The sequence below is a fragment of the Protobothrops mucrosquamatus genome, unplaced genomic scaffold (assembly GCF_001527695.2).
Source record: "Protobothrops mucrosquamatus isolate PMUCROS unplaced genomic scaffold, P.Mucros_1.0 scaffold2154, whole genome shotgun sequence".
NCBI lineage: Eukaryota > Metazoa > Chordata > Lepidosauria > Squamata > Viperidae > Protobothrops > Protobothrops mucrosquamatus.
In genome coordinates, this window is record NW_015388251.1 from 249634 (window position 1) to 261482 (window position 11849).

The window sequence follows — 11849 nt, forward strand, 5'->3', positions numbered from 1 at the left end:
TGAAGCCAGTGCCAGCCACTGGTGGGTCTCCTGGTTGCATCAGTTCAAAGATGCCATAGATGTTTCCAACCCTCTCAGAGAAAAAAAAAGCGAAGGAGGAGGAAGAAGAGATGGTCAAACAAATGAGCAAGGAATAAGCATGATTCGAAAGAAGATGGCATGTCCAACCCATAATAGCAATTCCATTATTATTGTGCTCAGAAAATATTTTGCTGCTATTCAGAAGCCAGCTGTGAAGTAAAAGTTACTCTGCATTTAGGAGGGAGGGAGGGAGGGATGGAGGAAGGAAGGAAGGAAGGTTTTTTTAAAAGTAGGTGATACAAGCCTGACAAAAGCTAAATGGTAAATCCCAATTCAAACCAAATTCCCTGAAGCTAAGGTTTGAAATACTTGAACACAGGTCTCTCTGGCCCCCCTTTTTTCCTGTGATTCTCAGAGGCTCACAACCAAATGCAGTGACACACTGTTCATCGTGACAATATCCCAGTGTGGGATAGAAAGGAAACAAGGACGCTTGTTAAAACCTGCCTGCTGAAGATAGTAACAAGAGGATTATTCCAACCCCATTTCTTCCAGTGAAGTGATTTATCACTGTCCCACTTATTCCAAGAAGAAATTGCCCGCTTCTACTCTTCCTTTTATAACATGGCTTGAGAAAGCTCTTCATTTCTTTGGCAAAAATGTCCAGTTCTAGGTCTGGTCCATTAGAATTCCACTGAAGAACTAGAAGGCCTGTGACTGAATGTTTTAACGTTCTGAATTAACAGCCATTTTCTAAGATAGCACTGAAGTTACAGACATGGGGAGTTGCTTGTACTGTATTTAAATTCATGGTGCCATCTAGCTCAGTATCACTGACACAGACTAGCAGCTGTTTCCAAATTGTCAAGTAGGAGTATTTCTAAGCTTGCTGGGAGACTTCAGGGATTAAGGCTGGGACCTTCTACAACTATATTCCATCACTGACCCTATGGTCCCTCCATTGGAGCATATGATTATGAAGACAAATTCAGCCAACTTCAACATAAGTGAACTGAAGACGCTTCTTGAATGAGAAGCGAAACAACTTAAGGCAGTGGTTCTCAACCTTTTTAATGCCGCGACCCCCAACCGGTCGTAAGTCGAGGACTAAACCGGTCGTAAGTCGAGGACTACCCAACCGGTCGTAAGTCGAGGACTTTCCCTGCCCGGGAGTGCCGCACATGCGTGGTTCCGCCCCCTGCGCCGGCCAAGGCGTAGCTGGCAAGCAGCAGAGACGGAGCAGGCCGACCACCAGCTGGCCCAGCCCAAGGGAGGTAAGGCACCCGCCGGAAAAGGGCAAAAAAAATGGCGGACAAAAAAAATGGCGGACAGCCTTGCTTGGCGACCCCCGTGAAATGGTCGATCGACCCCAAATGGGGTCGCGACCCATAGGTTGAGAACCGCTGCCTTAAAGCATAAGAAAAAGAATTTCCAGTTGTCTTTTGAAAAAGGGGACAACTTTGGGACAATCATGACCTGGATGACTGAGAATCTCCATAGACATTTAGTTGATGGAAAGTTGGTGTCGTGGTTCTCTGCCCATCTGAGCTTTCTAGTATTCAAAAGCAATTACATTCAAGTTGACCCATCCTGGGCTAATGGGAAGGAAGAAGGAGGTTGCGATGAAGTACCATCCTTCTGGCAACATGCCTAGCAACTGGAAGAAATGCATAGGCAATCATTGCCCAAGATTAAGTGAAACCCAACTGTCTCAATAACAACCAACATTTTCCCTCTATTGGTTGACGAAAAATGGTAGAATGTATTTCTGCTTTCCCAGATCCTTGACATAACTTTGTAAATGCACATTGTTCCTGTGTTTCATTCCTTCTGTCTATTGCACATAATCATTATCCTTTTTAAAGTCTCTTTACAAACAACAATGTTTTATTTTTCAGTTCCTTGATTGTTGATTAGCAATGGGCGGTGGGTTTTTGAAGTTATAATATACTGTTGTATTCATTCCAAAATAGATTTCCAGTGATACTAGCTTTGTGTGATACACCTATGTTAAGAGGGAAAAAAAGGTTTTTAATGAGTGACTGAATAGTATACTGTTTGGACGGCATAGATCAATATTTCTCAACCTTGGCAACTTTAAGAGATGTGGACTTCAACTCCCAGAATTCTCCAACTGGCTGCTGGCTGGGGAATTCTGGGAGTTGAAGTCCACATCTCTTAAACTTGCCAAGGTTGAGAAAACTGGCATAGATTATTTGTAGTGAAGAACGAGGGAAGAGTGGGGTTGGGTTAGCACATGTTTGATATGCCTAATGCTGAAGGAGCATAAAATGTTACAGCATTTCAAAATGACTGAAAAGCACTAGAAATCCTACGTCTAAGTATATTACCTTACACCTGGGAGCAAGAGTCAATTAAGCATGTCTAACTAGCCGGATAATTTAGGAATAAATAATGGTGAGAAGGGAAAAAAACAACATCCTTATGCTAAATCTTTCCGCTATTAGAATTGAGACAAGCTATAATTATGTTATTAAAATAAAACATAAATATCACAATTTCACCTATTCGGAATAATGGTGCCTCTAAACTATTTCAAAAATAATCCTTTTCCCCAGAAATATGAACACACATTATCAGGAGGACGCATGCTTTATTTGCCAGAATGACTAATGCTGCAAGCTCCACCCCTTTCATGCACGTATGCAGTATTGCAGTGCATGTAGAAAAGAGGCGGGGCTTGCATCACAATGCTGTACCTCTGCTTTTTTCATTCTGCCCCACCCTCAGTCCCCTGTGGATGCCACTGTACACTCTGCTATATAAAAAAAATGCACACACATTTCAGTGACAAACTTTATCACCAGCCACCATGTTTCTGTTGAAGGTAATAGAAACCAAATTTTACAGAGACATCAAGGAATTTGAGTTGGTAATTTGAAGTTGCTCCATGCAATTTTTTGAATAATGTTAATGTCTACTGGCACGGTGGTCTAGCAAAAACTTAGCAGCCTTAATCGATTGTGAATTTAATCTGAATTAAAATCAACCCTCAGTTAACTCAGACTTGCTGTAAATATAGTGACTCAGTACTTTGTGTTATGGTGTTTTTATGTGTGTGCACCTTAGACTCCTGGTGACTTTTAGGATAAGTCCCTGAAGTTTTGTTGGCAAGATTTTCAGAAGTGGCTTCCATTGCCTACTTTCAAGGGCTGAGAGAGAGTGACTGGCTGTCCTATCCTCTTTTGCCAACTTGGCTAATTATGATGGTTGAAAGTCACTACAATTATAGTCCAAGATAGCAGAGCACAGATTTTATGCTATCTATTTTTTTCCACGACTGTTGAGAATTTAATGAACTGGAACTAATTGTGAAATAGTGGATAATAGTACAGCCCACCTGAAGAATTAAAGGGTAGACATTTCCTTAGAATAATTGAACAGGATATTTTTAAGCAGATAGTCAGTATAAATATTTCTTTTAGGCGCAAAAACAGCTTTCAGCCCTTTCAAATATTTTATTTCTTAGTTCATCCTCAAAATATCTTCTATCACCAATTTATTTTTTTCAAAACAAGGAACACCTGATTTGCAGCAAAATATAATAATTTTTTATTGTGTGTTAGTGTGTGTATGTGTCTGTTATGGATGAGGGTCAGTGTAGTATAGTGGTGCTAGACTGGAAGTGAGGAACCCCAGGTCCTTGTCCTCCCTTAGGGATAGAAGCCAACTTGGGGACAATTTATTTTCTCTTAGCCTTAGAAAAACATCTATCTACCAAATTTCACTGCACCAGCATGGTAAATTATAATCTATAATTTCAATAAAAGGATTGCCATCTTACAGTGGATTATTATGGATGGATGGATGATCATTCACTCCAGTTTTTTTAAATCATCCTTCTTCAGATCCTTTATGGCAGGCATGTCAAACTCACGATGTCACGTGACATCACGCGACTTTTTCCCCATTGCCGGCAATGGGGTGGGCGCGGTTTCGGCGTGATGCATCTGGCCCGCGGGCTGGCAGTTTGACATGCCTGCTTTATGGAGTATTACCTTGCAATGTAAAGAGGATTGAATATCCTATTCACACTGAGCTATCCAATTGGTAGTGTAAATTCTCAGAAGGGTCTGCCACAATAGGAAAAGAATGCAAGAGACTAAATATGTTCTACTACAAAAGAAAACGGCAACATATGTCAGTATTCTCTGTCAAGAAAACCAAAACCATGTCAGTATTCCCTGCCAAAAAAACAAAACCAAATGACTTCTAGTCACTCATAACCAGAAGAATGTCAACATGATAATGGAAAATGAGACTTATACACCAGGTCATAAGATCTCCCAACAAGGTACTAGACAGGAACAGAATATAATTACGAGACGTCTTGGTGCTTATTATATGGCTTTGATATTATAAGCCATAAGGACATCCAGCTATATATGTGCCAGAGCCAAAAATCAAGTTTGATGCTACAGAGATATGTACATTGATACATTGGTATGTGAAACATCAGAACCTTAGAGAAAGGCTAGCATCCTGTTGTCGGAGGCAGACATCAAGACTGAACATTGATATTCAGGGAATCAGGGAATTAAAGTAGATTGGACTGGATCCCTTCCCGTTGAGCATCAGATCTACTATGGATAAGAATATCATACAGAAATGGAGAAGCCATTATTATTTACAGAAGGGTATCAGTTGAGCTCAGATACACCCCCCAATAATATAATAAAATAAAAATAATAAAATGACTTCAATAAGTGCAAAGTAAGCTAAAAAATGTTATGATTATCCAGGTCTGTGCTTTATCTACAAATGTGGAGAATGGTACTATCTTCTCCAGCATTTCACTACCAACGAAGAAAAAAAAACACGTTCCAAAACAACTTTCACGATTTAGAGCCCATGCAAAACTGATGAAGTTTGTTTGGAACTTAGTAATTCATTTACTAGCTTTTTAATTCAAGACTATACTGATATACTTTGTTATATAGTCTTTCATTCCTTCCTTCTTTTTTCATCCTCTCCTTTACCTTTCTACTTTTCCCCTTTCAGATTTAAAAAAATAAATCCTATTCATGTTATGTTCCTATTCATATTATTAAAGTTCATATTAGGCCTGTAGGAAAATCCATATTCAGCTGAAACTTTCAGTTCTGGACAGTTAATATATGAAGTACAGTACTAGCCAAATGAAATAATTAGAAATGCTTTTTGTGCAACCTACGCTGGAACATTTCAGGACTGAATTGTGGTTTGGATCCCTCTTTTGCTGCAAGGAAAGAAGTAACATAAAACCATGGCCATTAACATTATTTGTATTAAATCTTTGCATATGCTAGAGGAAGTAGTACCATTATTATTCATCTGTTTTGACTATCTGTCTCCTGTTCTTGCGAGCTTGCCAACAATCTTTCTCCCATTTAGAGGAAAATAAGAAAAACTGACAAATTAAGGTTGGGCAAATATTCATTAAAATTAATGCTACTGGAAAGTTCATTTAATTTATGGACCATCTAAAAATACTTGATTCTTTGTACCCTAATTTGTGAAATTAGGGTTATTATCAGGGATAAAAGCTTATTTCTAGATATTTAGTTCATTTCTTGAACTTACAGGCCTTGGATTTAGCTGTTTTCCATTTTATTTATTGAATTTATACGCTGCCCTATCACTACCGAGTGACTTTCCTGAACAGTGGACTTGTTACCAATGTTGATGGCTAAGCTAACATGTTAATTAAGTAGTCAGCATAATTGGCAACAATCCAGCTGTTTAAACTTATTTGTAGATAATTGTTTTGATTTTGGTGTACTGGTTTTACAAACTTTTGTTAGCCTTTTGAAGCAATTTAAAGAAACATCTAATGGTTACTCCAGGGGTCTTCAAACGTGGCCCTTTTATGACTTGTGGACTTCAACTCCCAAAATTCGTCAGCCAGGCATGCTGGCTGAGGAATTCTGGGAGTTAAAGTCCACAAGTCATAAAAGGGCCATGTTTGAAGACCCCTGGGTTACTCACTCTGGGCAAATGGAAGGATGATTAGTTTTAGGCCCATTTTTGCAGTCTATTGGGGATAGTTTTCTCATTGTCACAAATTTGCATGTATTTGATTAAACCTCACGGCATTCTTTGGTAAAAAGAAATTATTACTATTATTATAAAAATAATGTCCTTATTAATATAAGTAACTGAATTTAGGAGATAGACTCTCTGAAGAGCAGTGAGGATAAAATTGATTCTGCAAGATGAAAAGTTATAATAATTGGTGACTCATTACTGTTAGTAATTAGGCCACAGCCATTGACTCACAGAGTGTGGTCTGCCAGGAACACAGATTAGGGATGTGACAGAACCATTTTTAAGATTTATCACGTTCATTGACAGTTATCCCTTCATGTTAATCCATATGGGGGAGAAATTAAGAACGTGCATTCAGTTTATGTACACATTCATTGGCTGGCTTCCCACATCACGCTTAGTCATTGTGGGGATTTTGTTTGTTTGTTTTGGCTTAGCATGTTATGAAAACTCAGCCATTGTGGTTTGTAATGCATAGATTACAGTTTAGTTTGCCATGAATACCTAGCTAATAATAGTTATTCAACAGTTAAGAAACCACAGCTTAACAGTATATGAAGCAGTCACTTCTTAATTTTCTCATCCTTCTGCATCATAGTGGATCACTAGAAAGTTAGCTTCAGATCAACATTGTAACTCAATGATCACAATCAATTCAACTCAATTATATTTTACATATAAGTTGGTCAGAGAACTTTATTGCACATTTCTAACCATTCTGTAATGTATCAGGATCTGCTGGGCACAATTTATGCCAGCAGCTGCATTTCAGCTTTGAGTAATCAACTGGTGACCACTTTCCAAAACATAGGTGTCCAGTTCTCAACAGAGGATTGACACAGCAAGAGTAACAACTAAAACTGAATTAATTAATTAATATGACTTGATCTAGCTCTGAATAAAGCTTGCCCTCCAATTATCTAGATCGAACCTTCATCAAGCTAGTGTTAAGACTATAATTTTTCAATATCAGTTAAGATTATTCATCCTGAGTTCATATGGTCAGTACCATCTTGCATATCTGAAGGATATCAGGTGGGGAAGTTTGTCTATTATCCCTTTTTAAATCTCTTCTTATTTAAACGTTTGGAGCAGGCCAGTTGGCCCTTTAAAAATACATCCCCCTGAGGTCCGAGAATGTAACTTTTTGTTTTACTGCAAAGTAAAAAAACCACTCGATTAAAGGGAGGTGGCAGGAAGTTGTGTTAATTTCAAGAACAGCTAGCCTGACCCATGACAGGTAAGCTTCAGGATCCTTTCTGATTGAAAACAGAGTGTTTTTCATTATTGAAATACTAATTGGCCTAATTCTTTTTGATAATCCCCAGGGGGTACTGAATTACGAGCAAGGCACATTGTGGGGGTTTTTGTCTTTTTTTCTGCAGTTTCATGGCAGAAGATTGATGACAAAACTGGCAAGCGGGATAATTCTCTGAGGGCTCCATTTTCTTTCTGTTTCATCAGACAGACTAGAGAAAAAAAGATGATTATTAACTTTTTGTGCTCTGGAATCTGATATAAAACCAGAGCAAACGTATCTAGTGATGAGTCCATATTTTAAATGCTTCTTTCTCTGAAATAGGATGTAACTATAATATTCCAGAAAAGCCATATATAGCTCCAATAGAAAAGAACATATGTAGCTCCGGGTTGAACTCTGGAATCTTTGGTGCTCTCTGAGCTTAGTTGTTTGCTGGAGGATATTTTATTATGTTGATGTTGCCTAGTTGTATAATGAAACGTCTGCAAACAAACAAACTCAGGGACCACTATGGACTCCACAGGCTATATTTTCAACACATTTTTTCACTGTTGGAACTGTTAGCATGAAATAATGGAGCAATGTGTTCAACACATTCTGCTTCCCCATGTAGACTGCTCTACCTATAGAAATCTTTTGCTCTCCATTACAAATGTTCCATTTTTGGATGTTCGTGTCCATGGAAAATTTTGCGGTAAAAGAACTGCATGTACTGCCTGATGTGCTTAAGGAACAAATTTGACCCCCTTTTGAATTATAGCAGAATAACAGGAGAACATCACAATCACAAGTAATACTACTCTTTGCTCAGTAGGTACTATGGGGACAAAAATAGTTTGCTAAATGTCTCATCTGCTTTGCTCCAAATTGTGGTATGATTGGCACTTACGGTATTTCTCTCCCTTACATAAAGGTATCGATCAGGGTCAGATGACGTATGATGGCCAACACTGGCATGCTACAGAGACCTGCTTTTGCTGCGCCCAGTGTAAGAAATCTCTGCTGGGCCGACCATTTTTGCCAAAGCAAGGGCAGATTTTTTGCTCCAGAGCCTGCAGCATGGGTGATGATCCAAACGGTTCAGATTCATCGGACTCTGCCTTCCAAAGTGCCAGAGCCAAAGAATCCCGGCGTAGTGCTAAGATTGGGAAGAACAGGAACAAAGGAGAAGAGAACGCCAGCAGCCAGAGTAATCAATTGCAGGTGACCTCCAGCAGACTGTCTGCAGACGTGGACCCTCTCTCCTTGCAGATGGACCTGCTGAGTTTGTCCAGCCAGACTCCGAGCCTAAACAGGGATCACGTATGGAGGAGCAGAGATGAACTCTACCACTACGGGAACAAAATGGAGCAAAGTCCATCACAAAGCCCTTTGCAGCTGCTCAGTCAGTGTAACGTCAGGACGTCCTACAACCCAGCACAGACACCAGGTCCTCAACAAGAACTGTGGGGTAAACATTTCAACAACCCAAAGAGAAACACCTCTCTAGCCATGAAAGGACATGGTAGCAGTTTCATTCAGGAATGCCGAGAAGATTATTACTCAGGAAGGCTTCGGTCGCAGGAGAGCTACAGTGACATGTCCAACCAGAGTTTTAGCGAAACCAGAGGGAGTTACAAGTATGACCAAGAAGAAGACAGCAGCATGACGGAACAGCATTGCCGGACCAGGCATCCACTTAGCGCGCTGAAATTCACTGAAAAATTGTCCCGCACAGAACAAACTCCTCGGGGTTCAATGGAGTCGCTGGCTCTTTCCAATGCAACAGGTAAGATCTGTGGGTAATCGGCTACTAGAGTATGGTTTCATGTCAGGGAAGGCAAAGAGAAAATTAAGGTTCATTTTAACACTAACTCTACAGTTAGTGAAAGAGAAGGGAATCTTTCTACTCTCGTGACAGGCAGAAATGCCTTGATCACGATGTCCTCACATTGCACAAATACATTTTTATCTCCAGCTGCCTGAGAACAAGAATTTAATTGAAAGAACAAAGAGGGAACATAGGTTAGTGGCAAGCTAACATGATCTCACACTCAGGCGATTTCTCTTATCCTGTGCGAAGGAGGAAAGTAGGGTATGGATGCAGCAGAGGGAATAGTATTAAAAGGTTCAGCAAAGAAGCAGGATAGAAAAACGGGCAGAGGTTTGTCAAAGAATTCTGCTTAAAGTCACCTGCCAATGTGCCAAATTAGCCTGTTAGATCAGAGCTACTTAGCCTACAGTTCTTTTTTCCTCTCCTTAGGATGGAGGGCAGAATAATTGAACCAGATTATTACACTGTTTCTCTCCCTCCCTCTCCCCCTCCCTCTCTCTTTCTCTTTCCTTTCCTCAAATCATTATTCAGAGATTTTGATAGAGATACATAACTCTCTATTAAGCTCTCTTGGGCATTAACCATATTCTTAAACACAGTAATAATAGCCATAGCTTTGGTAATTCTACAGTAGCACTTACCATAAAGCAGAATAGAACTGTTATCCCAGGTAGCAGATTTTGGATGACCTCAGGCCGTAAATATTTATTTTAATATTTATTATTATAATGATTGTCAAGGATAGGAAAGGGTGCATTGTCACTTTGTGCCTCAGACAACAAAGTAATTTGGCCTGGCTTGGGGTACTTTGCAAGCGGAGGACAGTGTGCGCTGGGTGCTTAACCTGTGCAGCAAAACGTCTTGCCTCATTTTTGATCAGGCGAAGTGAAATAAGGAAGAGAAAAATCCACACCCTGCATGTTAATTCAGAAGGAAAAGAAAAATATATTGGATCTTTGGGCAAAGCTTGCTGAAACAGATCGATCCTGGGTATGATGGGTAGGAGACGTAAGGGAATTGGAGGTCTGTGTGCAGGTCTGCTTTTTCCACATTTTTTGATCGTGTTGAGTCAAACTTGGATAGACTTTAAAGCAAGTTGTGGATTCATGCAGCACCGTTCCTTGGTTTTTCTTTTGTGAGTATGGACTTTGCTCGGTGACTTTCACGAGTTTAAAAAGATAGCATGAGATGTTTATATCTACCAAGAGATGTTTATAACTAAAAAACAAGGAGGACTGAAGAGGGAAAATTGGGATAACAGTTGAAAGGAAGGTGAGCCAATTTTCACCTAGAATTTCATGGCCAAATTTGGGTACTTCTACCACCTGTCATATCATGTCTATGTGGTGCCACAGCCGTTAAAGTAATTGCTCATGTTTTGTTTGATTGTCGAATAAATAAATGAATGAATGAACAGCCGCGGGGACCTGATTTGCAGATCTGATTTCCTCCTGGGCTCTAATTTATGCATGTGAGCAGAACTGCTTAGATTGTAGTAAAGGCAGTTAACTACAATACAAGAGCCTGTCACATTGAAGAGATTGGGATATCATGTAAAGGGGATGTATTTACTTGACTGTTGATTCTTTGTATTTACCACATATGTATTTTATTACATATACTCCTAGACCAGGAGTAGGCAACTTTGGCTCTTTTATGACTCGTGGACTTCAACTCCCAGAATTCCTGAGCCAGCCATGCTGAGGAGAAATGGAGAGGTTTCCATGCTGAGTCATGCTGGCTCAGGAATTCTGGGAGTTGAAGTCCACGAGTCATGAAAGAGCCAAAGTTGCCTACCCCTGTCTTAGACTTATAACCATTAGTTTAGTGACAGTTCAAAGTTAACAACAGCACTGAAAAAAGTCACTTATGACTTTTTACATTTATAACCGTTGCAGTAGTCCCCGTGGTCACATGATCAAAATTTGGATGCTTGGCAACTGGTTCATATTTATGACAGTTGCAGTGTGTCCCAGGGTCATGTGATTTTACCTTTTGTGACCACCTGACCAGCAAAGTCAATTGGGAAGCCAGATTCACTTTACAATCCTGTTACTGACTTAACAACTGTGGCAAGAAATGTCATAAAAAGGGGCAAAACTCACTTAACAATTGTCTCATTTAGCAACAGAAATTTTGGGCTCCATTGTAGTCATAAGTCAAGGACTACCTGTAGTGTATTATCTTTTATCTAGATTATCTTACATTTGATTTTTGTTTTATATTTTTGATATGGTCATAAAGACTCATCAATTAATAAACTATTTAAACTATCTACCTAGAATTAGAAGTAAGGATTAAGGGGTGAAGTTAGTCTTCCCCAGGGACATCAACCTGTGCACGTCAAAGGTGAAACACATTTATTTGTATTCCTTTAAAACCGGATATGAAGGATCAGCAAAAAAAAAAAATTCTAAATGCACACTTTAAAAAGCACTAAGCTCGCCAATAAAACGATTTCAGTTCATTCCGTAAAAGTTATAGATTTTGCCTAAGGAGGAATAAGAATAACATTCTGGGTTTTGCTTTTAACTGATAACAGTATATATAGATATGTATCTGAAAATTGGCATTGTCGGTTTGGAAGCTAAGAGATAAATGATGTGTCTGGGGCTGTGAAATTAAATCTTTTGAAATGGAATTTTAACAGAAGGGAAGTGGGTGATGGAGTGGACCAATGGAAGAGCTGCCTTAGATTTGGCTTGT

The 11849-nt window shown here is 39.4% G+C and overlaps 1 protein-coding gene across 1 annotated transcript in view; it reads left to right on the forward strand.

Moving 5' to 3' along the window:
- The window catches only part of LOC107294920 (prickle-like protein 2), a 57670-nt gene extending 48828 nt beyond the window's left edge, over positions 1 to 8842 (forward strand). The window contains 2 exon segments of the mRNA XM_015824188.1: positions 8244 to 8764; positions 8766 to 8842. Coding sequence (XP_015679674.1) covers positions 8244 to 8764; positions 8766 to 8819 — 575 coding nt within the window. The 3' untranslated portion in view covers positions 8820 to 8842.
- The last annotated feature ends 3007 nt before the right edge of the window (positions 8843 to 11849 follow it).